This window comes from Chinchilla lanigera, unplaced genomic scaffold, assembly GCF_000276665.1.
Source record: "Chinchilla lanigera isolate Chin_1 unplaced genomic scaffold, ChiLan1.0 scaffold00001, whole genome shotgun sequence".
Taxonomy (NCBI): domain Eukaryota; kingdom Metazoa; phylum Chordata; class Mammalia; order Rodentia; family Chinchillidae; genus Chinchilla; species Chinchilla lanigera.
Genome location: NW_004955402.1, coordinates 15,822,729 through 15,846,688, shown reverse-complemented (window position 1 = coordinate 15,846,688; position 23,960 = coordinate 15,822,729). Strand labels below are relative to the sequence as shown.

Below are 23,960 nucleotides of genomic sequence, written 5' to 3'. Positions count from 1 at the left end.
CAGAACAGAATTTTCAGTAAGCCAAGGAGATAGGAACAATACCGAGTGTGTTCCCTCTTCAGGAGGCCTTGACTACTTCCCTTGTGAGAGGTTCAAAGCTGGACTATCCAATGGGATTAAAATATATATGCACACTGACAGTGCATCACTATATTTTAAGTCTCCAAGTAATTTTATCTCTGTAAGTTTATAATTCAATCCAGAAATCTTTGAGCAAATATTTTATTGGGGGAAACTTGAACAGTCCATAGCTCTACTTAGTTTTGTACACCCTTTCACTTGTGTTGAGGGTCACCATCATAACTAAATGTAGTTGGGAAGAAAAATCAGGTCTCAATGTAATTTACATGAAACTTGCAAGGGTATTTGACTTACTTGTCAGCAGTTGTGTTTTGATGTGTTGACACCTTATCACTATTCTATTCAATTATTTTAATGCCAGGAGCTAGGAAAGGTGAGATAATCATGTTTTTCTTTCACCTTCCATTCCTTTTTGTGTCTGTGTGAAGAGTTTCTTACCCATGCCATAACTGGCTTTTTTCCAGATCCTGTTTTCTTCCTTTAGAATTTTTTCCATTTATTTTCATGCTAGTGTTTTTATTTTTCATAGACACACAGTCTTAAAACACCAAAAACAATTACACTATTTGTATCAGAGCTTTAAGTGACTTTCCCTTTGCTACTATAAAAAGTCCTGGGCTGTGAGAGAGCTAAACATGTGTTTCATCACCGGTTTTTTTTTTTTTTTTCTCCGGAATCCGGAACCACACTCACAACCTTGTGCTTGCCAGGCAGGCACTTTGCCACTGAGCTAAATCCCCAGCCCATCATCACCGGTTCTGATCAGTGAGGCTGATAAATGACCGTGACCTTTAGTTGCCCACCCCTTCCCATGTGCTGCACCTTTGCTGGACCTAAGACAAGACTCCTTGCATCCTAAACTGTTCAAGGCGCACAGGGGAGTAAGACCACCTGAGAACGCTCATACGGGCAACCATGGCAGTTTATTTTATTCACTCCCATGAGAGAGGGCTGAGTTTGGAGCAGAATCAGCCACAAGTTAGAGCAGAACAAAGGATTTAAAGGGAGAAGAGGAGCTTGCTGCCCTGAGGAATTTGGGGACAGAGACGGTGTGTTGTGCTTCCCCGAAAGGCCAGGGCAGATGCCAGTGTGGTCATGTGGCTTGGGATAGACGGTGCAGATGGACACAGCTTTGTTCTTCTGTGGGTTCCTGTTGTGCCTGCTGGTAACACCTCACCTGTCGGGTGTGACATTCCTCTGTGTGCCAGACCCTTGCTGGACCTAAGAGAAGACTCCTTGCTGCCTAAACAGCTGTCAGTCTTGTTTTAACCAACTGTGCACCGACCTAGGACAAGCCTGTCTTGCACGATAGACTCTACTATGAAGTACCATCACCAGCTTCAGTTTTCCTTTCCAACGCTTAAACCCCTGATGTTCGCCCATCAGCAGACTCTTCGGTGCATTTATTTTTTCTGTAAGCCATTTGGTGCATTTATTTCCCTTGCTCTGGTGTTATCTTTTGCTGATGCTTAACTGAGTCTGTGACCTTGGTCAACTCCTTAACCTCCCTGAGCTGTGATGTCAGTGGAATGGGAAGAGGGGTAACATCACCTGGGGAAGTTTTGGGAAGTTTCTCGTGTGACTCTTCACAGATGATCAGATAAAGCTTGATTTCCTTCTTTTGCCTTTTCACAGATGAAAATGATATTTGGCATCCAGTAGGCACTCCCTGAATCTTGGTAGAATGGTAAATAAGTGTTTTCATCACTTCCTGAAATAGACTGCGATTCTGTAGATCGTACCTGTAATTTGGTTTCCTGAAATATTTTCCTGGGATTCCAGAATTCCAACTTAATTCTCATGCTGTATTTTTTAAATTTAATTTTACTTTACTTTTTTTTTTACTTTTATGTTATATCATAACTTAATACCTGAGCCTAGATTTTTGCTGTTATTTCCTGAACAACTTATAAATGTTTACAAGAAGTGCAATTTAATAAGAAAAGCTCAAGGTAGAGCTTTATCTGCTTATTAACATCTTATTAACTCTCCTGGTATTAAATTAAAACATAGAGAAAAGTTTAAGTGAACTTACAAGGTTAACATTCTGAACTCCTTACATCAATGCCAACTTTTAATGAGAGGTGCCAGTTAATACACATTCCAAGCATTACTTAAAAGAAGATTTGCCTTGACTTTGATTTGAAAATTAAATTTCTTTGGGAAGTTAGCATTGTAAATGTTGACAATCATGAGAGAATTTTCAGATAGGGTTTTAGGAATCAAGTGTGGTTTTTTTCCTTGTGTTGTCTCTACTTTTCAGAAGTAGAGCCATGAACTCATAGACCTTGAGAACATTTTCCATCTCCATAATACTCATGATAATTCTCAGCTTACATGTTGTAATTTGTATGTTTAAGTGAGGCATTATGGGATTGTAAAGATGTATCATTTAGGAAATTCCCCGAGGGTGAGCCTTTTTCTAGGGCTCTGGAATTGGGCTCTCAGGTCAAATGCACTTTGGCCATATCACACAGATGGACATCAGTAGAAAATCCCACCTCCATGACCAGAGGGGGCCTCCATGTAGTCCCTGCCACTATCAGAGTTTTGCATCTCGTGTTTGCAACGGACAAGGGGAAACCATCACAGAGAAACAATAAGGCGTGTGTTGTTGTGTTGTTATTGTTTCTAAGTTCCTGTAAATCAGTGACTTTCTGAGTCTTTTGGATACCGTTATAACTGAGAAGCTAAACAGGTTTCACTCAAATGGGGGCCTGACTTGCCGGTGATTCTCAGGCATAGGACCAGGGTTCTGTCTCTCCCTCCCCATTGTGAATTACTGCTACACAGTGCCACGTCATCCAAGGCACATTTCTTGCACCTGATATCAGGCATGCATCTCATCACGGGAATTACATTCCACCCTGTTATTTTGAATGACACTTTCTATGGGCCTGACACATTGATGGTCAAAAGGACTTAGCAAAATCAGAGAAGTTTTAAGACTGTTCCTACCTTACAGTAATATAAATCCTATCAAAAGAAAAATAAAAACCTGAACATTAATATGCTCTTCTATAAGTATGTTGTATTCATATTAGAAGTGAGACAGGCCAGGAGGAGGTGTCATTCTTCTCCAAAGGGAATAGCTGCTGTCAACTGCAACAAATCATTTTGTCAGAGGAAGCTCTCTTTTGCCAGATCTTCCTGTTTTCAGATGAGATGTGCCTATGTCTACATGTTGATGACTTATTTGAGTATTTTTGAAACACTGCTGGCCAATCAATGCATTTGTATGTGCAACCTTTGACTACAGTGAGAGTTATATGAGAAGTCAGGGAAGAGGGGTTCTTCGCAGGTGCACCTTAGCATAAGCAAAGCCCACGTGCTGTGCTTCTTCCATCTCTGGTTATATGAAAGAAATGCCTCTATATTCTTATAATTGACTATCACATATCACCAGGAAAGAAGGCTTTAAGCATAAAATTCAGCCACCCATTTTTGTGTAATTGAGACTTCTCATAAAGCATTTTTACCGTCTGGGTAGAATATTAACTCATCAATAAACTTACCATCTATTTTTCTTCTCTCAAGGCACAGCTGTGGTAATTGTTAGAGCACACATTTATCCAGTTTACCCCACCACCCTATGCTTGGTAGTCAGGCAGTTAAATATGGCCTAGAGAAGCATGCTGCTTGGTGTGACAGCATTCAGAATTCTGTAAATAAATCTCTTGTCTTGCATAGCCTGTTAATATTTCAGGATTTTCATGTGTCATGTCATTGTGGGCCAGTACTTTAAGACACAATTAGTAATTATAAATTCCATGAAACTGAAAATGGAGCACATTGATGCAGAGTCAAAATAGGTTCAGTCTTGTGTGGATGGTTTGAAGTACTCTATCCTACCTTCGGCTGTGGAGTTGATTCTCCATTAACAGTGCTCTCTCCTCAGGTTTTGTGTGGTTCCAGGTCTCAGCCTCATACCTGCGTTCCCTCTGAACATTCCTAGCTTGAGGTATACTGATTCTACCCACCTGGCTCTTCCTTCTCACCTCCTTGCCTCACCCTCCACGTTCCACTGTGCACTCTCCAGAGGCACGCCTTTCCATCCTGGTTCCTCAAGCCTTAGCTTTTAGGCTAGATGAAGCTCTCAGTGAGGAAATATGGGGCAGGGGCTTCATGTCCACGAACATGGAGTTAAATTCCAAGTCACACAATTTAGATCCACACACCTGGTTTTGATTCCCATCCTAAATGCACCCCAGCTATATGACTTTAGCTAAGTTACTCAATCTCCCTGAATCCATTTCTTCACCCAGAAAGGTGATAAGAAGACATTCTTTGCACTAGAAAGTATTGGTAGTAAGAAAACCCTTACGAAGACCCTGATAGAGTGCCTGGCACATAACGGGCGTGACATTTAGTAGCGTCTCTCTCCTGCACCCTCTTAGTCACTCCTCACAGCGTTCCTTTCCGTCCGTACTCTGTGTACCCATGTACCTCTCTACTCTCTAAATCCAACCGTGTATCTCAGGCTTGACGTACCATTACAGATGCATGTGAAAAGAGCCAGACTGTAACATACAGTATATCTGCGCCTTCATAGACCTGGGACCATGAGCAAGTTTCTTGGGTTACCCTTGTCTGTAAAGTGTGGGCATAGGGGAGAAAATGCACTAAGAAGATTAAATGAGCAGGCATATGTCAACACCTAAAACACTGCCAAACATGGTAAATGTTCAAGTGTTGAATAAGTCTAAACCACTGTGGAGATGTTATAAAAGGTTTCAAGCAGAGTTTAGGCAGAGTGATGCAGCCTGAACCAAGGAGAGTACTAGAAAATCAGTACTTGCGGTAAAGGTCAAAGTTGAAATGGAGCATTTTTGTTAAGCTGGAGATATGACATTTTTATAGCACAGGAATGTAGCGATTTGAAAAATATAAAGTACTTGGCTAAACCTAAAATTTTTATTCATTTCCACCATACTGTCAGTTTCTGTATACATTACTGTCCAACTGGCTGGTGCCTTAACTAAAAATAGTTCCAAGGGCCCAGCCTGTGCTCAGAGCATCCTTCTTCATAGTTCTCCTCTGCTTCTCTGTGAGGGGACAGGCAGCTTTTCCAAGATGTCCCACAGGACTGCAATAGAGGGGTGTGCACAGTGTCCCTGGCCCAGCAACCCTAGGCCAGAGGTAGACGAACGTTTTCTGTAAAGAACCAGAAAGGAAAAGGTTTTGGTTTTGTGGGCCACATGCAGTCCCTGTAGCATCTTCTTCTTTGTTGATGTTTTGAGTAACTGTTTGAAAATGTAGAAGCCATTCTCAAAGGAAAATGGACCACAGGTCAGAACGAACCCATAGTCCATGATTCCAGGACTCCTGCTTTAGACGGGGCCTCGAGGCACCAATGCCTTTCTTAGGGAAAAGGAAAAGCACCCTCACCTCTTTTATGTTGAAACATTGAGTTAGTTCCTTTGCTTCTGTGATACAACTGTATGTTCTTGTTGGATTTTTAGTCCTTTTATAGTGAGACCTCGTCACACTGCTATTTCCCATTGGGAGCTGATGAGGAGCAGTTTAAAGCAGATGGAGCACAGACTGTAGAAATGAAAAACACAGAAGAAAAAGCTGTGTGAAAGAAATATTTAATCATAACATGAAAAACTCCTAGTGGCAACTTTTCCATTATGTTAAATTTCACTCATTTCTATGCATTCTAAGCATGTGTTTAAAAACAAAGGTTGCAATTTCCCATCTCCGTGCCCATCAACCATGGGTTTTTGATTTTGTCTTTTACAGGACTATGACTTGAGCCAGCTCCAGCAGCCTGATACCGTGGAGCCTGATGCCATCAAGCCTGTAGGGATCCGGCGGCTGGATGAGAGACCCATTCACGCTGAGCCGCAGTATCCAGTTCGATCTGCAGCCCCACACCCTGGAGACATTGGGGACTTCATTAATGAGGTGCACAGAGGAGCTTACTTTCTTTATGAGGTCTTTTATTTTATGTTGAAGGTTAGATCCATGTGGGTCACAGGTGCTTGGAATATAGCTATGCAGTTCACTAAAATGTACTTCTTCTCCTTAAGTTCATCTTTACATTGAAGGCAAATATGCCTTCATTAAGAGAGAACATATTTAATTGCTTTGGTAAGCTCAAAAGAGATCTGGCAATGCATTTCTGCATTTGTGAAATGGCGTTAACCATATATTATCAGTATTAGTCATGCTTTCTACAAGAAGGATTTTTCTCCCAGCCTACGAGTAATAAGTAGACTAACAATGTTATACTGCAATCTAATTTCATTTATTAGCACTGATAAATGAAACAATAATAGTTCCTTTTATTTTTTCCCCACACTGTACCCTTTAAATTCCACACATGGGGAGAATTCAGTGCCTACCCAAGGACTCCATCAAAGGAGATTAGTTAAAAGAGCGGCTAAATTAAATATTATGTAAGTGATTTAAATACTTGCCTAGTTGAGGAGTTTTAAGAGCTTTGGTAAGAGGGAGCTAATTCTCTGTTGAATATAACAGATATGATTTTCACTGTCAAAAAATTACTATGGAATTCTTTTATTTCATTACTGCATTTAATGATTTATACTGCATTTTATGTTTTCACTGTTACTCTCTTTCTGAATTTTTATTGTTGGTAGAAGACAGTGCTGTATATTGACTGTATTTTGTAGTTCTGTTCTCCGGCCATACCGTCAGTATCTCTAAGACCAGAATTGGTCTCCCTGCATTACCAAGATGGGGTTCACCTGTTACACATGGCCTTTGGTCATATACCAAAAGCCCTCTTTTTTCTGGGCTTCTTTGAAATAGTTGTAAAATATGTAAATATCATCAATCTACTGTGGGTTTTTTGGGATACATTCTTAGCTTGTAGGAAATTTTTTGAAACAAATTGGTTTATGTATCGACCTCTACAACTATCCATTACTGTCTATTACTAGATGATAGGTTACTTTGTGAACATATGTATTCACTTCTGTCAAGTAGGTAATAGGTTAATTTATAGCAGACTTCAATTAAAAGCAGATGGCAGATAAAAAAAAACTACAGAGTGGCAGTGGCTCCTTTTTCTACAAAAATATGCCCTCACTTTTCCATCTCTTATTTAAGGCATTTATATATAGTATTAGATTTTATAGTATAAGGAAGAGTACTGCAGGATTTCACTTCTGATTTACTGTTCACTGTTATAAGAAATTGTTGTTCAGTTATTCTGTGGGCTATTCAGTCTGAAGATATAGTGGATCTAATGACTGTAGGACCTGGACAGTTTGAAAGCAAGAATTCTGGCTGAGTATAATTCAACAAATACTTATTGCATGCTTCTGCTGGTCCCTAAAGTGTCTGTATTCCATAGGATTGAATCTCACCTCTGATACTCTCCTTGGTGATAACAATCAAGCACACAACAATTTATAGAGCTGTTTATAATCTTCCTCCTGCCCCTCTTCTCCCTCACTGCATTCCCTTCTTGTGCTGTAGCCCTAATGGGCTGTTTGCAGTTTCCCCCAAAGCATCACACTTTTAACAGACAGTAGCTTTCACAGAGCCCATACTTTCTTGAGGATCTGCAGCACTCCTCTTAGCTGGGAGGACCCAGCACAAACATCCCTTCTGCGGGAAACCCTCCTTGATACCTCAGAGAAGGGCCAAGAGACACTTCCTTTGCTCTAACCCTCACCGAATGGGGTGTAACTCAGTATTTCTCCTACTGGAACATGTGAGTTTTCTCCAGGATAAGGACTGTTGCTTGTTCATGTTTTTATATCCTCATCAGCGAGTATATTGCCAAGCTCTTAGATTCGGTTGCTTTCAGGGACTTAAGTACTGTGGCAGGTATGTAGGGCACAAAGCTATGGGCACTGCCAAGTTTTCATTTGATTAAAATTCAGCAGAGACCAAGTCTGGAGCCTTTCACTCTACGAGCACTGATTACATTTAGTAAACACGGATATTTGTTATTCTAAATATGTATTTCTAGCGTGTGCTTTCCCTGTGTGTGTATCTACGTGTGTTCATTGATTTTTCCAGGGACTGCATTTTCTGCAGTAGATAGAAAGGAGCATCTCCTTAATAAGGTTCAGTTACCCAGCCTTTTGAATGCCACAGGAGCAAGATGCAAAGTAGCATTTACCATTTGAAATTTCCTTTCTCTGAAACATTGCTTAGGTGAGCTAGTTAAAAGATGGCTTGCATCCATAACAAACATGTGTGATTAGTTATGTGACATACTTTCTTCCAAAGGATTGACTGCAAATTAACTTCAAGAATACATTCAGTTCATAATTAGAGGGTTTTATGCATGTTTTAAAAACAGTTCATTTTGAAACCATCTTAAGCTTGGCTTAGGATCACCCATTCAGCAGATCTCTATTGAGTGTCTGCTCTTTATAATATAACTAAACCAGTAATATATGGATAAAAAGTAAATTACCCATAGATTCTCCTTCTGTGTGTGTTCCTTACTTTGCTACAGCCCAAGCTTTGTGCAGATGGTCCCAGATTTACCATCACTCCACTTACAATTTTTCAGCTTTACAATAGTGCGAAAATGATAGTGTTCAACAGAAAGCATTCTTCAAAGTTTGAACTTGGGTCTTTTCCCAAGCTAGCCGTATGCAGTACGATAGTCTTTTGCATGTCGGTCAGCAGCAAGAGCCATAGCTCCCAGTTAGCCAAATGATCAAGGGGGAGAACAACCAAGACTGAACTTCGCGTTGTGTTGCTGGGCTACAGTATGTAGCCATTTAGGTGTACCGAATGAATTTTTGACTGAACGAATTTTTGACTTATGATATTTCCAGATTACAGTGGGTTTATCAGGAGGCCGCCCCATCCTAAGTCAAGGGGCAGCTGCACAGTAGTTGCCAAGCGCACAGGAGGTCTGCGGTGTCCAGTTCTTACCTGGCTTTGCAGCTGCATTTCAGGTTCTTCCCCAGCCTCCGTCTTCTGTTTGTTACTCACATTCTCAGCTTCAAACCCTGTGTTGTTCTTCCTGCCTCAAATTCACCCTCTCCCTTTGCTAGAAGTTAGTTTCCTTGTGAAGCTTGTGCTGGGCCAAGAAGGACTGCCCACCCCGAGTATGGGTCGGGTGCCATCGGTGACGTTCTTATCTTACCTGGAACTCAGGGAGAATTCAGGGAGACGAAAACTGTCACAACTCCAAAAACCTCAGGTAGTTCTTCCATGGAGGTGCCCATTACAGCTTGCTCAGTGTCTTCATTAACCTGACAGAAAAAAAATGAATACATATAAAGTTCTTACATAGTGAAAGGCACCTAGCAGGAACCCAAGTGTATTTGTAAAAGCATTGAAAATGCACACAAATTTATTTATCTCCAGGTCTTATTTGATTTAGCAGAGTACTGAATGTTCCAAAGGAAAGATAATATGGTGGTGATTATAATTGGAGTGCTTTTATGGGTGTACGGAGTAGGAAAGAGCATGAGAACACTTTCTGGTTTGTTTATTTAAATAATGCACGAATGTTGCTTTGAATCTCAAAAATGATAACTTATTTCCACTCAGGTAGGTACAGTAAAACAAGTCACATGCCTTTGAATTTCAGTTGCAGAATTTCATTCTGTTTGGGGTTTTCATACATGACCTTCAGAGGGTGAGAAGTTGAAACAAATTACTTTAATCTCCGCCGACAGTAAATACCAGCATACTTCCGACAACTTTATTCATCCTGTGTATTTCTTTACCTCTGAAGAATAAAAGTCAAGTGCATCCTTCATTTTAAAAGCTGACTGTTGATTTGCACAATTTAAAATGTGTATGTAAGGCTCTACTAGAATAACTTGCCTAAAACTAGTAGAGTTCAATTCTTTGCCTTTCTCTTATTAATTGTATGTAATTTGCCTTTAAAATATCTCATTCCATTCTTCGAGGAGTAGGGTGATTGTTTAAATTCAAATCCACCTCATCTAATATTTCTGTTACCTTGTGCAAGGTCAAGGTCCTTGAGTTTTATTTGTTGGATTTCCTACTACTTTATTTCCAAGATGGTAATAATAACAGAGCCTTCTTTTAAGATTGCAGCAGTACCTTAACAATTTCATCTATGTGAAATAGTTGGTGTAATACCTGTAATGTGGTAAAATCTCTTAATTATTAGAAGTGTCATATGAATAATTATTATAGGTAAATTATCTTTTAGGAGTTAAAAACTTCATACTGTCCTCTAATTTTTAAATAAAAATAACATTTTCCAAAACATACTGTAAGCAAAGTAAAATTCTCCAAGAGGGATAATGGGCTTAACAAGTCATAAAATTCCACTGTAATATAAACATGATATGCTTTTATGTCCACAAATAGTTTAAGCCTAGGTCCTGGCTTCTTCTGAAGAGAACAGATGTGAACACAAAGTAGATGCTGAGAAGCAAATACTAAACCCAGGACAGCACTGGAAAGTCACCTTGCAGAGTGGCTGCCAGACGTCACGCAGTGTTGGGAAGAAGGATCTGAGTACAAAATAGCTTGTGCCCAAAGTCATGTGACAATCTAATACAAGTATGGTGATAAACTAAGGGACAGCAGTTATAGCAATGACTCCCAGTCATGGTTAGGGAAAAAAAATCACATTTCAATGAGCTGTTGGATGGAGGGGTGAATGGATGGATGGATGATGGATGGATGATAGATATCAATCAGATGAAAAAATGAAAAGAAACATTTCAAACAAAGTGAATCGTATTTCAGTTGCAAAGATGTTTCCAAATAACAAGATGGTACACAAGAACGGAATATTTTCAGATTTGGGATAAAGGGGTATAATTCTTCTGGTTGCTGGGTTTTTCAACAGCCAGTAGTGAAGAGAATGAACAGACTAAGGTCACTGAATGGCCATCTAAAGAGTTTGATCTTATCCTACACTAAAGGTTGCCTAAGCATCAAGCATTTGAACAAAAGCCTTATGGTTTGACCTACCTCTGCATATCTCTTCTATTAAACTTCATCAGCTTTAAACTTAACGATGCACCAATTAAAACGATTTTGCAAACCTCTGGGGACAAGGCTTCCTATGTGGCAAAGGCGTTTTTTGTCTTGTAAAGCTTTCAGAGGGCATAATATGACCATGTGAAAGAGAAACCCATAGTAGTTTGTAGGAAAGAAGCAGAACAGTACCGAAAACCTGAAGACACGTTTTTTGCTCTGGTTCATGCTGGAGGTAATGAGGACCTAAGCCAAAGCAGTGATACTGAAACTATAGAAGGCAGAATGTAACAGGATCAATAGACTGTTCTTTATGTATCCTTCATGTGTTCCTCAGCGAAGAATGTGGGTTTTTATAATCCTCATAAAAGGGTGTCTCCATCTGTAAAGCATAAGATCAGAGGTCTATAAATACAAGCTCCACAAGAATTCAGCTTTGGCTTTTTCACTTTGCAGAAGAGCCTCAAACTGCAGAAAAATTATCTGGATAAATTTATCCAGAGTTCAAGGTCTACCTCTCCAGGAAAGGTGAAAGGAGCATACTTTGCTAAATTTAGTCAGAACTAGAGCAGTGTATGCAGTCAGTTTGTGAAAAACGTCCACATGCAACGGTGAAGGAATCTCATTAGGGCGAAGCAGAAGGTCCAATGGCCCTCAGGTTTATTCTGCACTCTCCTTCTGACTGTACATTTGACATTGTCAGTTTCCCGGGACTTGCCTGGGATCATTTTAGAATTGCAAAAATATTACCTAGAATTCAAAAGAGTCATATTTTATTCTCAGGTAAAAGTCAGTGCTATCCAAGTGGAAGTATTTAACCTCCTGCTTAGAAAGATGCTTGCCTAAGAATGCTTGAAAAGTTCAGTCGTTTTGCCCTTTTTCTAAGTATTAAGCACCAAGACAATGTGCCATGCTCTACCATATGCAGTCTGTGGCCTGAAACTCTTTTTATTAGAACAGAAATAAAGAAGATAAAGATTCAAAAACAACCAACACAATCAAAAAAACAATGCAACAGTTTTAAAAAGAAAAAGAAACATCATCAGGAGAAAGAGAATGTTTTTAAAGATCTGAACAGTGGGAATGGGAGTAGATTAACTCTGCATGCTATATTTATTTTGAGGAGATGAATTAGGTGGCTTAGGCAGGGGTCAAAGAGTTGTGGGCCCTTTACTGCACTAGTGCCATCCAGACAGCTTCTAGAGTTTATTCTCTGGACACAGTTAACACAAACATAGGTCATTGTCTTCCCTCCACTGAATCCAATCACAGTTGAGGCCCTGCCATTGATATTTTTTGCTTGTTTGTTTGTCTGTGACAAAATCTCACTAAATTGTGTGGGCTGCTTTCAAACTTGCTATCCTGTGCCTCAGCCTCCCAGAATTCTGCTGAGACATAATGATTGGGCAATGTTCTACATATATATTCACTTAAAAAATGAATTGTAAAAAAGCTCATAGCCTGAACACAGAGCTGTAGGGATCCATTTTCCTTATCAGGAATCTCCCTGATTCTTCTTGATTTTCCTTCAGATTCTTCTTGAGTCCAGTTCTTGCATAGAATTAAGTAGAAAGGTGCTGAACAAAAGATATTACTTACTACTTATATTTGCAGTTGCTAGAGTTTGTAGGAAAATGAAAGGGGCTGATGTGAATGTAAACTGCAGAAGGAAAGACAGACGGATCCACCTTATTAAAAACCATGTGTTCTCCACTAAGCACAGTAAGTTGCAGTTCATAGATGCTCGATCAGTATGCCTTGAAGTGAATAAATAAATGCAAACAAAATGAGTGAAGTTGTATTCTTGGCTTTTGCTATCTCAAGCTATATAACTAGTCATCCCCAAGTCCTGTCTGCTCACAGAAGCAAAGGTTTACTTCTTCAAGTTGGGGGTCAGTTGTAGTCTGTCAGTGGCTGAGTTTTTGTCTATATGTCTCCTTGATCCAAAGATCCAGATGGAAGTAAAATCCCCATGTGGGGCAGCCGTTCTCCTGGGGAACAGGAGTGGAGAAGGAGCTGGCAGAAACATATGAGAGTTTTAATGTGACTGTTCCACACTGCTGCTCACATTTCACCAGTCCCGTAAGCAAACCCGACAGTGGGGCAGAGGGAGCAAACCAACTCCAGAGAGGCACTTGTGGTGGCGTGGGCGTATAAAACCCCTACGGAACAAGGCTAAAGGGCCACTAAGGATAGCAACACAGCCAACCACAGAAGGGAGTTACGAATGCTGAGAAATTGTAGGTTGTGGTGGGTCTCAGCCTCAGAACTGCCTGGTAGCTTATCCTAAAAATAAGATAAGGACAAATCTTTATCTAAAATTATTTATGCTTTATGTATTGAAGTAGTTTGCCAAAGACTTGCTTTATTTTATTTAACTGCCTTGTCTGAAATGAAAATAGGATAGCCTGACATGTGGAAAAGTGCTTAATTAAGCAGTTAGAATTGTGGGTAGAGACACTGGAGAAGGGAAAATTGGTAGTCCTGTATGTTTTGGATTTTTTTTATTCTTGTTTTTTATTTAAGTCCAACAGCTGACATTTTCTTTCTTAAAATAATGTGTTCACTTTTTTTTTTTCAAATTTCAAAGCAAGAAGTTTTTCTTTGAGCTGTAAGAAGTTTTAATAACTGATACTCTGAGCCTCCCATATGCCAAACATGATGGTGAGATGTCCAGTCCCTTTCCTTATGTGATCCTACAATAATCTCATTTTTATCACAGTGTGAGAGTGGTAGCAGTGTGCGTGGTGATGTGAGGGTGCTAAAGTCCAGTAGCTAATACTATGGATCGGTTAGGTGTCAGCTGAGATCTGCTCTCTTCAGTACCACACATGACATTCCTACTCTGACCTTAATTTCCATGCCCTTTTTCTTTCCTCCTCTTCTGTAAGCCTGACAGAACAGACAAACACATGCTCATTTAAAAAATTCACATGCAGTAGATAGTCTCATAAAATACATGTGGATTGGAAGGACCGATTTCTGAAGGAAGACAGTCTGTACCTCTTGGATAAGTGAGGCCATCATAAGCCCAGGAACATTTGAGAAGCAAAGTCACAAAAAGAGAATGATTGCTTGCAGAAGGATGTACATCTTGGAGTACTGAAGTGGAGTTGAGAAAATAATAGAGAGAAGTCCAAAAAGACCTAGTATTAAGCCCTTAAAAGTTTTATAGTCCATAGTTACCTACTACTGCAGATTAAATTATGTATTAAAAAGCACCTATTTGTAAGAGTTAAAATATAGATGGCGTTTCTTATTTTCTTAAAATTTTAAGAGATGAATATGTATGTTACTTTAACAAGAGCCCTTTCTTCAACATTTGTAGTCTGTATAGAAATTGACTCGTGGTTATTTTAGTGTGCATGTAAGCTGTAAAGTTACTATATATATATAAAAACCTGTTCACAATTCATCAATTAATTCCATATTTTAGGTTTCATTAATACATGGATGATTTAATAAGTAGCTTTCCCTATGTCGTAATGACATCTGGCCTGTCTTCACTCTTCCTTTCGTATCCTTCAAAATTAGGTCAAATACAACGCTATCTCCTCTAAGAATTTCTAGCTCTTTATGGTAGTCCACGTTTCTTAGCATACTGAACTGATGATTTCTGCTTAGACTTTAGAATTTTTTTTTAACTCATTTGTCCTTTGCAACATGTTAAAGGGATGCCTGTTAGACTACACTGTGAGCTGGGATAGAAGCAAATCCACCTGGCACTCCTATGTAGATCCTTCTCTTTGCCTTACATATGGTTCTTTTTCAGACTCTGACTTCAGCTCTGATTAGGATCCAAGTATCACATGATTTCATAGCCTTCTATATTACTTCATGTAACCACCATGAAATTACATATTCAGATTCCCAATGGACTACTATATAGTGCCATTATCGGACATACTGGCAAGAGTAGTAGTTACTCCACGTTTATTGAATGAGTAAATAAATTGACATTTTAGTTACCATGATATAATTTAGTTTGTATTTCATTGGGATATATTTTTTAATCTAGTAACCCTGCTGTACATATTCTGTTATTTAAGATCCTCTCTAATCAACTTCAAGCAGTCGGCTCTTCCTTTCTACCACCAGTCAGACACTCTCTCTAAATAACCCGCTCCTGTCTTATGACCTGGCCACCCTGAGCTAGATTCCTTAGTGTTATTTCTCTGCAGAGAAAAAGCATGTTAGTTTTCCTCTTAATTTTCAAACCATGGTAGCCTCCATTCCTGTGTGTTGAAACCGTTGTGGTCTTGCAATTGGAAGTTTACTAACAAACACTTGATCTCGTGACATCCCTAGGATCTACTTGTGGTTCTGCAAATTGTAAGCCCTTCATAATTCTTTCTTTCTTTGTCTTTCCCTAAATTGCAGGGCCTTAAAGCAGCCGACAATGACCCCACAGCTCCGCCATATGACTCCCTCTTAGTCTTCGACTACGAAGGCAGTGGCTCCACCGCTGGGTCTTTGAGCTCCCTGAATTCCTCAAGTAGTGGTGGTGAGCAGGACTATGATTACCTGAATGACTGGGGGCCACGGTTCAAGAAACTTGCTGACATGTATGGTGGAGGTGATGACTGAACTTCAGGGTGAACTTGGTTTTTGGACAAGTACAAACAATTTCAACTGATATTCCCAAAAAGCATTCAGAAGCTAGGCTTTAACTTTGTAGTCTACTAGCACAGTGCTTGCTGGAGGCTTTGGCATAGGCTGCAAACCAATTTGGGCTCAGAGGGAATATCAGTGATCCAATACTGTTTGGAAATACACTGAGCTCAGTTACACTTGAATTTTACAGTACAGAAGCACTGGGATTTTATGTGCCTTTTTGTACCTTTTTCAGATTGGAATTAGTTTTATGTTTAAGGCTTTAATGGTACTGATTTCTGAAACGATAAGTAAAAGACAAAATATTTTGTGGTGGGAGCAGTAAGTTAAACCATGATATGCTTCAACACGCTTTTGTTACATTGCATTTGCTTTTGTTAAAATACAGAATTAAACAAACAAACAAAAAAAGAACTCATGGAGCGATTTTATTATCTTGGGGGATAAGACCATGAGCTTAGAAAATGTACATTACTTCTAGTTTTAGACTTTAGATTTTTTTTTTTCACTAAAATCTTAAAACTTACGCAGCTGGTTGCAAATAAAGGGAGTTTTCATATCACCAATTTGTAGCAAAATTGAATTTTTTCATAAACTAGAATGTTAGACACATTTTGGTCTTAATCCATGTACACTTTTTTATTTACTGTATTTTTTTCACTTCACTGTAAAAATGGTATGTGTACATAATGTTTTATTGGCATAGTCTATGGAGAAGTTCGGAGATTTCAGAACATGTGTATGTATTATTTGGACTATGGATTCAGGTTTTTGCATGTTTATATCTTTCGTTATGGATAAAGTATTTACAAAACAAAGTGACATTTGATTCAATTGTTGAGCTGTAGTTAGAATACTCAATTTTTAATTTTTTAATTTTTTTTTTATTTTTATTTTCCTTTTTGTTTGGGGGAGGGAGAAAAGTTCTTAGCACAAATGTTTTACATAATTTGTACCAAAAAACAAAAAAAGGAAGGGAAAGAAAAGAAAGGGGTGGCCTGACACTGGTGGCACTACTAAGTGTGTTTTTAGAAAAAAAAAAAAGAAAAAAAGGAAGAAAAAAGAAAAAAAAAGCTTTTAAACTGGAGAGACTTCTGACAACAGCTTTGCCTCTGTATTGTGTACCAGAATATAAACGATACACCTCTGACCCCAGCGTTCTGAATAAAATGCTAATTTTGGATCTGGTGACTGGTTTGAACTTTTTCTTTTCTACTTGAGCTGCTTTGAATGTTGCAGACAACCCCAGTACTGGAGTTGCACTGGGACCAACAGTACAAAAGTATGTTATTTGTTCTCATACCACTCACCACTGAGACAAGTATTGCGGCAATCAGGTGCTGTGAGACACAGCAGATCATTTCGGGCCTTCTCATTATACAAGAAAAACAGCAAGTAATTCAGGAATCCTAGTTACTGGGATGATGGGGAAACCACGCCCTTTAACTCAATGAACTTGGGTAAAATTCTTAACATAACTTACTGTGTTTCTGCTCAAGCCAGTGGTTCTGCTGATTCTAACAGCCCAGTGCCACTAGAGAGGCAGTGTAGGGAAACTTCAGCAAAAGGATACAGGGCCAGGCCTGGAAACTGCGTGGACACCCGGAATTCTGTAATCCATGCGAGTCGTTGCTTACGCTCTCAGTGATCCACTCTGAGGTTTCCTGACTGATTCATTGACTTACCCGTTTGCTTTAGTTTGATATATGTGATACGTCCTAACAAGAACAAAAAAAGAAAAGAAACTATCTTGGTAAATTTTGTCAAATTGTTTATGCATCCTACTATGATTGACAAATTTTAAGAGACTAGGAAGAATTTTCACTATTTTTCTACATTTCATAGTCCTTATCACATATATTCCTATATTACACATTTTGAAAAACACACAAGCTACCTCCTCTAGTTAACTCTTTTCTCTCTTTTACCTAGGACAGAAACATTATATATGTTAGACAGTGAAATTTACTCTCTATTGACTCTCTATGGGCGATACTACTTCCTTGTTACTTTTTACATCGTTAAGTACTAGAGCTTGCCTCTGGGAATTTCCATAACGAAAACTTACTAAATTTGCTAACCAGGACAGACTTCTCTAAAATTGACTGTTAGACTGTGCCCTCTGCTGATGTACATTTCAGTGAAGATTGAACTACCTTTTCAAACTCAGACACTTAGGGCTGGGGATTTAGCTCAGCGGCAAAGCGCCTGCCTGGCAAGCGCAAGGTCGTGAGTTCGGTTCCCGGTACCTGAGAAAAACCAAAAAAAAAAAAAAAACAAAAACAAACTCAGACACTTAAACAAATGTCTATATCATTTACTGAAACACTGTTAGCAGACTCTGTTAATGTGTATTTATAAAGCATTAATGATGAAGTCGGTGTATATACAATGAGTAAATATAAATGTTAATATTTTTCAAAACTTCCCTTGTCTTGCCATGTAATACAAAACTAACTTCCTTGTAAAAGAATTTTTTCGATTAACAGGAAGGAAATCAATAAAAAGGGGAAACCTGATCTAGTGCTATACATGGAACTTCTTTTTCAGCTAGTTACCATTTCTGATTCTCATTCCAAAAAGTAATTTTAAATATGTATTTCTAAGGTATTTTTAAATTTTCCTTTGTTTTCATTAAAGTGAAATTGCAGTGTGTATTTTTCTATAACTTGCCCATTTCATTGAGAATATATCTTGGAAATGTTTCCATGTTGGTTTATATGTACATCTACCCCATGCTTTTTAACTGCTACATAGTATTCCACAAGGTAAACATAATAAATTGCCCTTTCCAAGTTTCACATTGTTAAAAACAATGCATTGCTCAACATCCTTGTGCAGATCTCTGTATGGAAGCATTTCTATAAATTAGATGCTTGGAGATGAAATTGCAAGATTAAAGAAAGTGTAGAGCAGTTAATTAAATATGGCTGAAACTATAAATGTTTCAGCATTACTTCAAAGTGCCTTTTAGCTAAACGATGAGGCTTGCTGAAAGCCAGCAACTTCCTCCTCTGGCAAAAGGATTTTATGCAGCTCAAAATAGTAACCACAAAATGTAAGGCAATCTAGCAAAGGCCGTACTCCTTTTTCTTTGGAAGTTGGAGAAAAAGTCAGACCGCAGTACTGGTTTTAAACACTCTGTAAAATGACTGTAACAATGAAAACTATATTTATGAATCTGGTTTATGGACCTCCTCCAGAAACATGTTTTCCTCAGCTTTTCTTGGTAACTTGAAATCTTTCTGCAGTATCACTGCTACCAAACATGTAAAGAAGAGACCTGCGTAAAACTGATGTGAAATAGGTCATTTTCGGTGACAAAATTATGTGCATTTTAGATTTTAATAAGACCTTGCCAAACTTTCCTAATTAAAAGACCACACCAAATCAAACAACCAGCACTGTCTAAAAATCTCTGCTTAGCCTCGTCTTCACAGTTTTGGACATTGCACGTACATAAAAGTTTTCCCATCAAGAATAATTAAAGATGCTTCCTGTTAATAATTAAGCTTTCCTGATTACTAATGAGATAAGGTGGGGATTTTTTCTTATGTTTATCAGCCATTTATGTTTCTTTAAATCTATTTTCATTTCCCTATTGAGTTATTGGCCTTTTCCCAGTTAACTAACAAGAGCTCTTTAGCTCCATTTTTTTCTGTTGTTTTCATTAATCTCATCAGTTTATCTGTAGCATTTTGTCTTAGCAAAAGTTTATAGGTGTATGTGGGGTTCATTCTTATTTTTCAAGTAGATTTTTGAGATAGTCTTTCCACCTCCAAATTACATGTAGGACTTTAATTCCTCTATAAATGATTTTTTATGGCGTCAAAATCTAACTTTGAAAATTTCTAGATAAAAGATCTCTGTTCCAAGATTTTTCAGTCTTAGTCCTGTGAGGCGACAATCAGCCTTTACCATGTACATAACTCCCATCTGAATGCATTGGTTCTGGAGTCTTTATTCTGTTCTGTTGGTCATCTGTCTAATTCTTGCACAGTAAGAGGTTGATTACACAAGAATAAGGGCTCTAATACACCACCCCATATGGTTCTTTTCCCTGAGATTCCTCTATATTCTTTTTCCATGTTTTTGCTTGTGCATAAGTTTTAAAAACATTTTGTCAAACACTGTGACAAATAATATTTGAAATTGTATTGTTATGAAAAGCTACCAGCTTCCTTGTCATCTTTATTAATTTTTTTTTTCACTTTTCAAGTTACAAAGTTCACTGAGTGTCTCATTTTATTGCAGTATTGTTTGATAATTTTGTTGCTATTACGAGCTGATACTACTTTTCACAGCAGTTTTTCTAATGATTCTTTTATTGCTCTCCTGGAGATTTGTCAACTTTTGTTCATCTTGTTTCTGTCTTACTTTACCCTTACATTAGTCCTAATAGTTTTTTGATGATTCTCTTGGATATTCCAGACAGATAATTATGACTGCAATTAATGACAGTTTTCCTGTTTTCAAGATTAATACTTGTTTTCCCCATGTATATTAGTAGCAGTGATAATTATAAGCTGTATTTCATTATTCCTGATTATAGCCAGAATGCTTTCTGTACCTCACGCATTACCTTTCCTATAGACCTAGCTTTGAGATTTCATGTGTGCAAATTGAATTTTATAAAATGCATTTCATCTACACATGATTGTATATTAATGCATTAATGTAGTCAATGGTGCCATTGATATCGTTAGAGTTTTCTAATATACAATCAAAAACTTCCCTGGAATAAATCCTACATGTTATCATGTTTTCTTCTGATGGACTGATATGTTTGCTTGGCTGCTATTTGACTTACAAATTTTAATTATATGTGGTTTTCTTAAACATCTCTGCTTTTTGCTCTTCTTGCTAAATTTTAGTCTCAGATTTATGCTGAACTCAAATAAAAAATTTCTGTGCTCCAGAATAGTGTATAAAAATCATGATCATCCGTTCATGAAAAAAAAATCTGGTAAAACTCTCCTTCAATTTTAGCATTGTATAGACAAGTCTTTCTTAATAAGGATTAATGTATTCAGGTGTTATGCTTCTTTCTGACCAATTTTGATAATTCACATTTTTTCTGAAAAATCTATTTCATCTAGATTTTTAAAAATTCATTGATAGAAAATTGGGTACAGCATTACCTTTTTAAAGTCTGACTCAGACCATTGTTTTATCTCAGACTTCCCTTTTTCTTTTTCCTGCATCAGAGTAGTGAAAAGTGTCTATTTACTGTATAGTTAAAGGGTTTAATTACTTGATGTGGAATATTTGTTCGCTTGATTGTTAAGTACCCATTTTTCAAGGCCGGTTTGTTTTTCAGATACTAGTATTTTACTTATTCTTGATTTATCAGTTCCTGAGAGACACATCTCACACTTGCTGTTTGAAATTTGTGTATTTCTGGGACGTGCAGATATATGCTTAACATATTGTACCTTTTACCAGTGGAAAGTATTGGTACTTTTAGGTCTGAATTTCATTTTATCTGCTATTAATATAACCATACTTCTTTAGTTTCTTTCCTTCTTTCCTAATTTCTTCATTTCTCTTTCCTTCTTCCTTTCTTGATTTTTGTTTTTATTTTAGCTAAATATATAACTTCAACTGGTAGAGCTTGCCCACCTCTTTATTGCTAAAAACTTCTGAGTAATTTTGCTTTTTACAGCATTATACACAATGTATAAATTTTAAAACTATTTCAGTGTCATTTCCACACAGACTGTGTAATAGTCACGACAGTCTTGGCCACCACGTCAGTCTGACAAGCATTTGGTTTTTGCAGTTCACCCGCTAATCCTCTCATTTCTAACTGTGATCTCCGAGAGCCCTGCATGGAAGGGGGTTCGGGTCTCTCCAGGCCACCTGCATGGAAACTGACCTCAACCGCGTACAAAGCAGAGGAAGCATGAAACACCACACCCGCTGCTCTCATTTTTATGTAATTGAAGATTCACAGTTGTTCATGGGGATCTGATTATAGTTCTTCCTTGTTGGAGATAAAAGTTTCATGTTTATCTTCAAGGGAAAGGTTTGAAGAACAACTCGTAAAGCTGGAGGAACTTAGAGATATATACACTCTTGAACGGTCACTTTTTTGACTCATACAGGAGAATGGTAATGCAAATACAAAACACCTGGCAGTTAGGTTACTCTCATGTCTTCAACAACAAGCCAGTGAGCAAGTAAAAGACAAAATTCTCCTTCCTATAAAAATATCAACTGACTGACGCCTTTTAAGAAAGGAATGATAGGGAGATGGATGTAACACAATCTTAATCTTTTGATTTAGTAAGTTGTCTAACATATATTTCTATTGGTCCCCAGCATTTCTGCATGGTTGGTAGTAAGGTTTATATACTGCCATTTTTTTCTGTTTGCTAGCCTGTGTAGTTAAGCGTCAAGGGTGGAAAAAGAGCTACAACCATGTCTAAAAATATGTTTAGAGAAGATTATTTGTGGATTAAAAATAACTCAGGTTCCCTGAATTTCTATTACAACAAAAGTTGTGATGACTATAGGTATAACTTTATGTTTGAGAATGTATTTGCTTTTCATGAATTGTTTTAGTTAAATTTAAAAGACAGAATTATTCCATTGTAAATAGAGAGAATTATTCCATTGAAAATACCTACACTTAGATATTAGGGCCAGATGGGACAGGTGCCCATGTACAACTTGACTAGAAACCTTTGTGTGAATCAGAAATAGCACATGTCTGAGATACTCCATTACTTTTAAAGCAAAATGTATTTATTATATTGAACTCATTTATTCTGCTTTTTAAAGTTTGAAAATGTTGACCTCAAGAATCGTGTTTAAAAGTTCAGGAATGAATGGTGAACTTAATTAATGTTATGATTGAGGTGTCTCCCAAAGTGTTATGTTGGCAGGTGATTGGACTCGGGGGCACTATACCCATCAGTAGATTCATCCATTGATCAGTTCAGTAGCGGAAAGTCCCCTGAGCAAGTGGGGGCAGGTTGCAGGTGGCTCACAGGGGGTGTCAGCTGTGACCTGTTTTTGTCCTTGGCTCCTCGCCTCTCTGTTGGCTTTCTGGCTTCCATGGTACTGGAAGATTTCCTCCACCTGGGTCTCATCATACTATTCCTTGCCTTGGGGCCAGCCAACCATTGACTGAGACAGTGAAGCAACCTCTCTAAACTGTGGGTGTGGGGTATGTTGTCTCAGTGACAGGAAAGGGACTAGTACAATTACTAAATTGTATTTGTACATTAATCCTTATTAAGGAAGACTTGTCTATATGATGCTTCAAAGGTCTTTCTCAATGTTTGGTAAACTTTAAATAAGAAACTTCAAGTGTAAGCATGTTGACCTTTATCTTGTAGAATAATGCGTATATATTTAACTAGGAACAGTTTATTTTTTCAGTTTTGACATTGTGGGAATGATAGTTTTCACAGTACCATTTCTGAGATTGCTACTTTTTCTTGGGTTTTTTTTTAATTATATGTATTCTAAGTATTTATTGTATTTACATCCAAGATGAGAGGGGAAACGTGATTGCATCAGATAAGAATATTTTAATTTTAAGTGCCTTCTGTATTTGAGGTCTGCTTGAGACATTTTTAATAATATTTTTTCTTCTTTGTTTTTTTTCTCCATATCCTCCTGTTTTTCCTCCATCTTAGTGTTTAAATATCAATAAAGTAAAGGCATCAACAACCACAAACCACAGGAAACTTTTTCCTTCTGCCCCTGGGTTTTTTTCCTTCATGTGGAATGCTTACATGGTTTCTACTACATTAAAATGTCTCAGTCTTTGAAGGAAATCAAACTGAATCAACGTGTTATCTCCCTTGATCCCATGTGAACATCATTTACTGAAGCTAACTCCTTTGGTGATTAGGGAACACGAGGCTTCATAAATTACATTGAGCTAAAATTTCTGCTAGAATTGTGTAAACCCAAACACAGATACACATTCAACAACATGAATGGATTTAATAATACTGAGTTCATTCCACGTGAATAGATACTGTTCTAGGTACTTGGCATATGAACTCACATTGGTTTAACAGCAGTTGTTCATCACTTCTGACAGATTCATTGTTTCCTACCCTTTAACATTTCTAACTCAAGATGTTTGATACCATTCACGGAGTGCCTCTCCATAAGATGGCACAGAACTGTAGTCACATGAAAATTTTAAATGGCTTACTGCGGTAACATCAATAAAGCATCAACATCTGTGCATTTGGATCTAAAAATATACATTAAGATATGTATGGCCAGTTTTTTCCCCCTAGTTTTGTGAGATGGAGAAGCACTGTCAGGAGAGATTATGTGGCCTGTTCTCTAACACTGAACTTGTAAGTAGCAGAGCCAGGGCTGGA

At 38.0% G+C, this 23,960-nt stretch overlaps 1 protein-coding gene and 1 long non-coding RNA gene across 2 annotated transcripts in view; one reads left to right on the top strand and one right to left on the bottom strand.

Moving 5' to 3' along the window:
* Positions 1-16,794, top strand: part of Cdh2 (cadherin 2, type 1, N-cadherin (neuronal)) — a gene marked incomplete at its 5' end in the record, with an annotated part of 219,980 nt that extends 203,186 nt beyond the window's left edge. Inside the window, 2 exon segments of the mRNA XM_005372737.2 lie at positions 5,827-5,991; positions 15,373-16,794. Of these exon segments, the coding sequence (XP_005372794.1) occupies positions 5,827-5,991; positions 15,373-15,579 (372 nt within the window). The 3' untranslated portion in view covers positions 15,580-16,794.
* On the bottom strand, positions 5,091-10,235 carry LOC102015905. The gene is made up of 3 exons (XR_259054.1): positions 9,170-10,235; positions 5,470-5,625; positions 5,091-5,235 (listed from the first exon to the last, which is right to left on the bottom strand). It is a non-coding gene; the product is annotated as an uncharacterized LOC102015905 (long non-coding RNA).
* Positions 16,795-23,960: the final 7,166 nt, after the last annotated feature.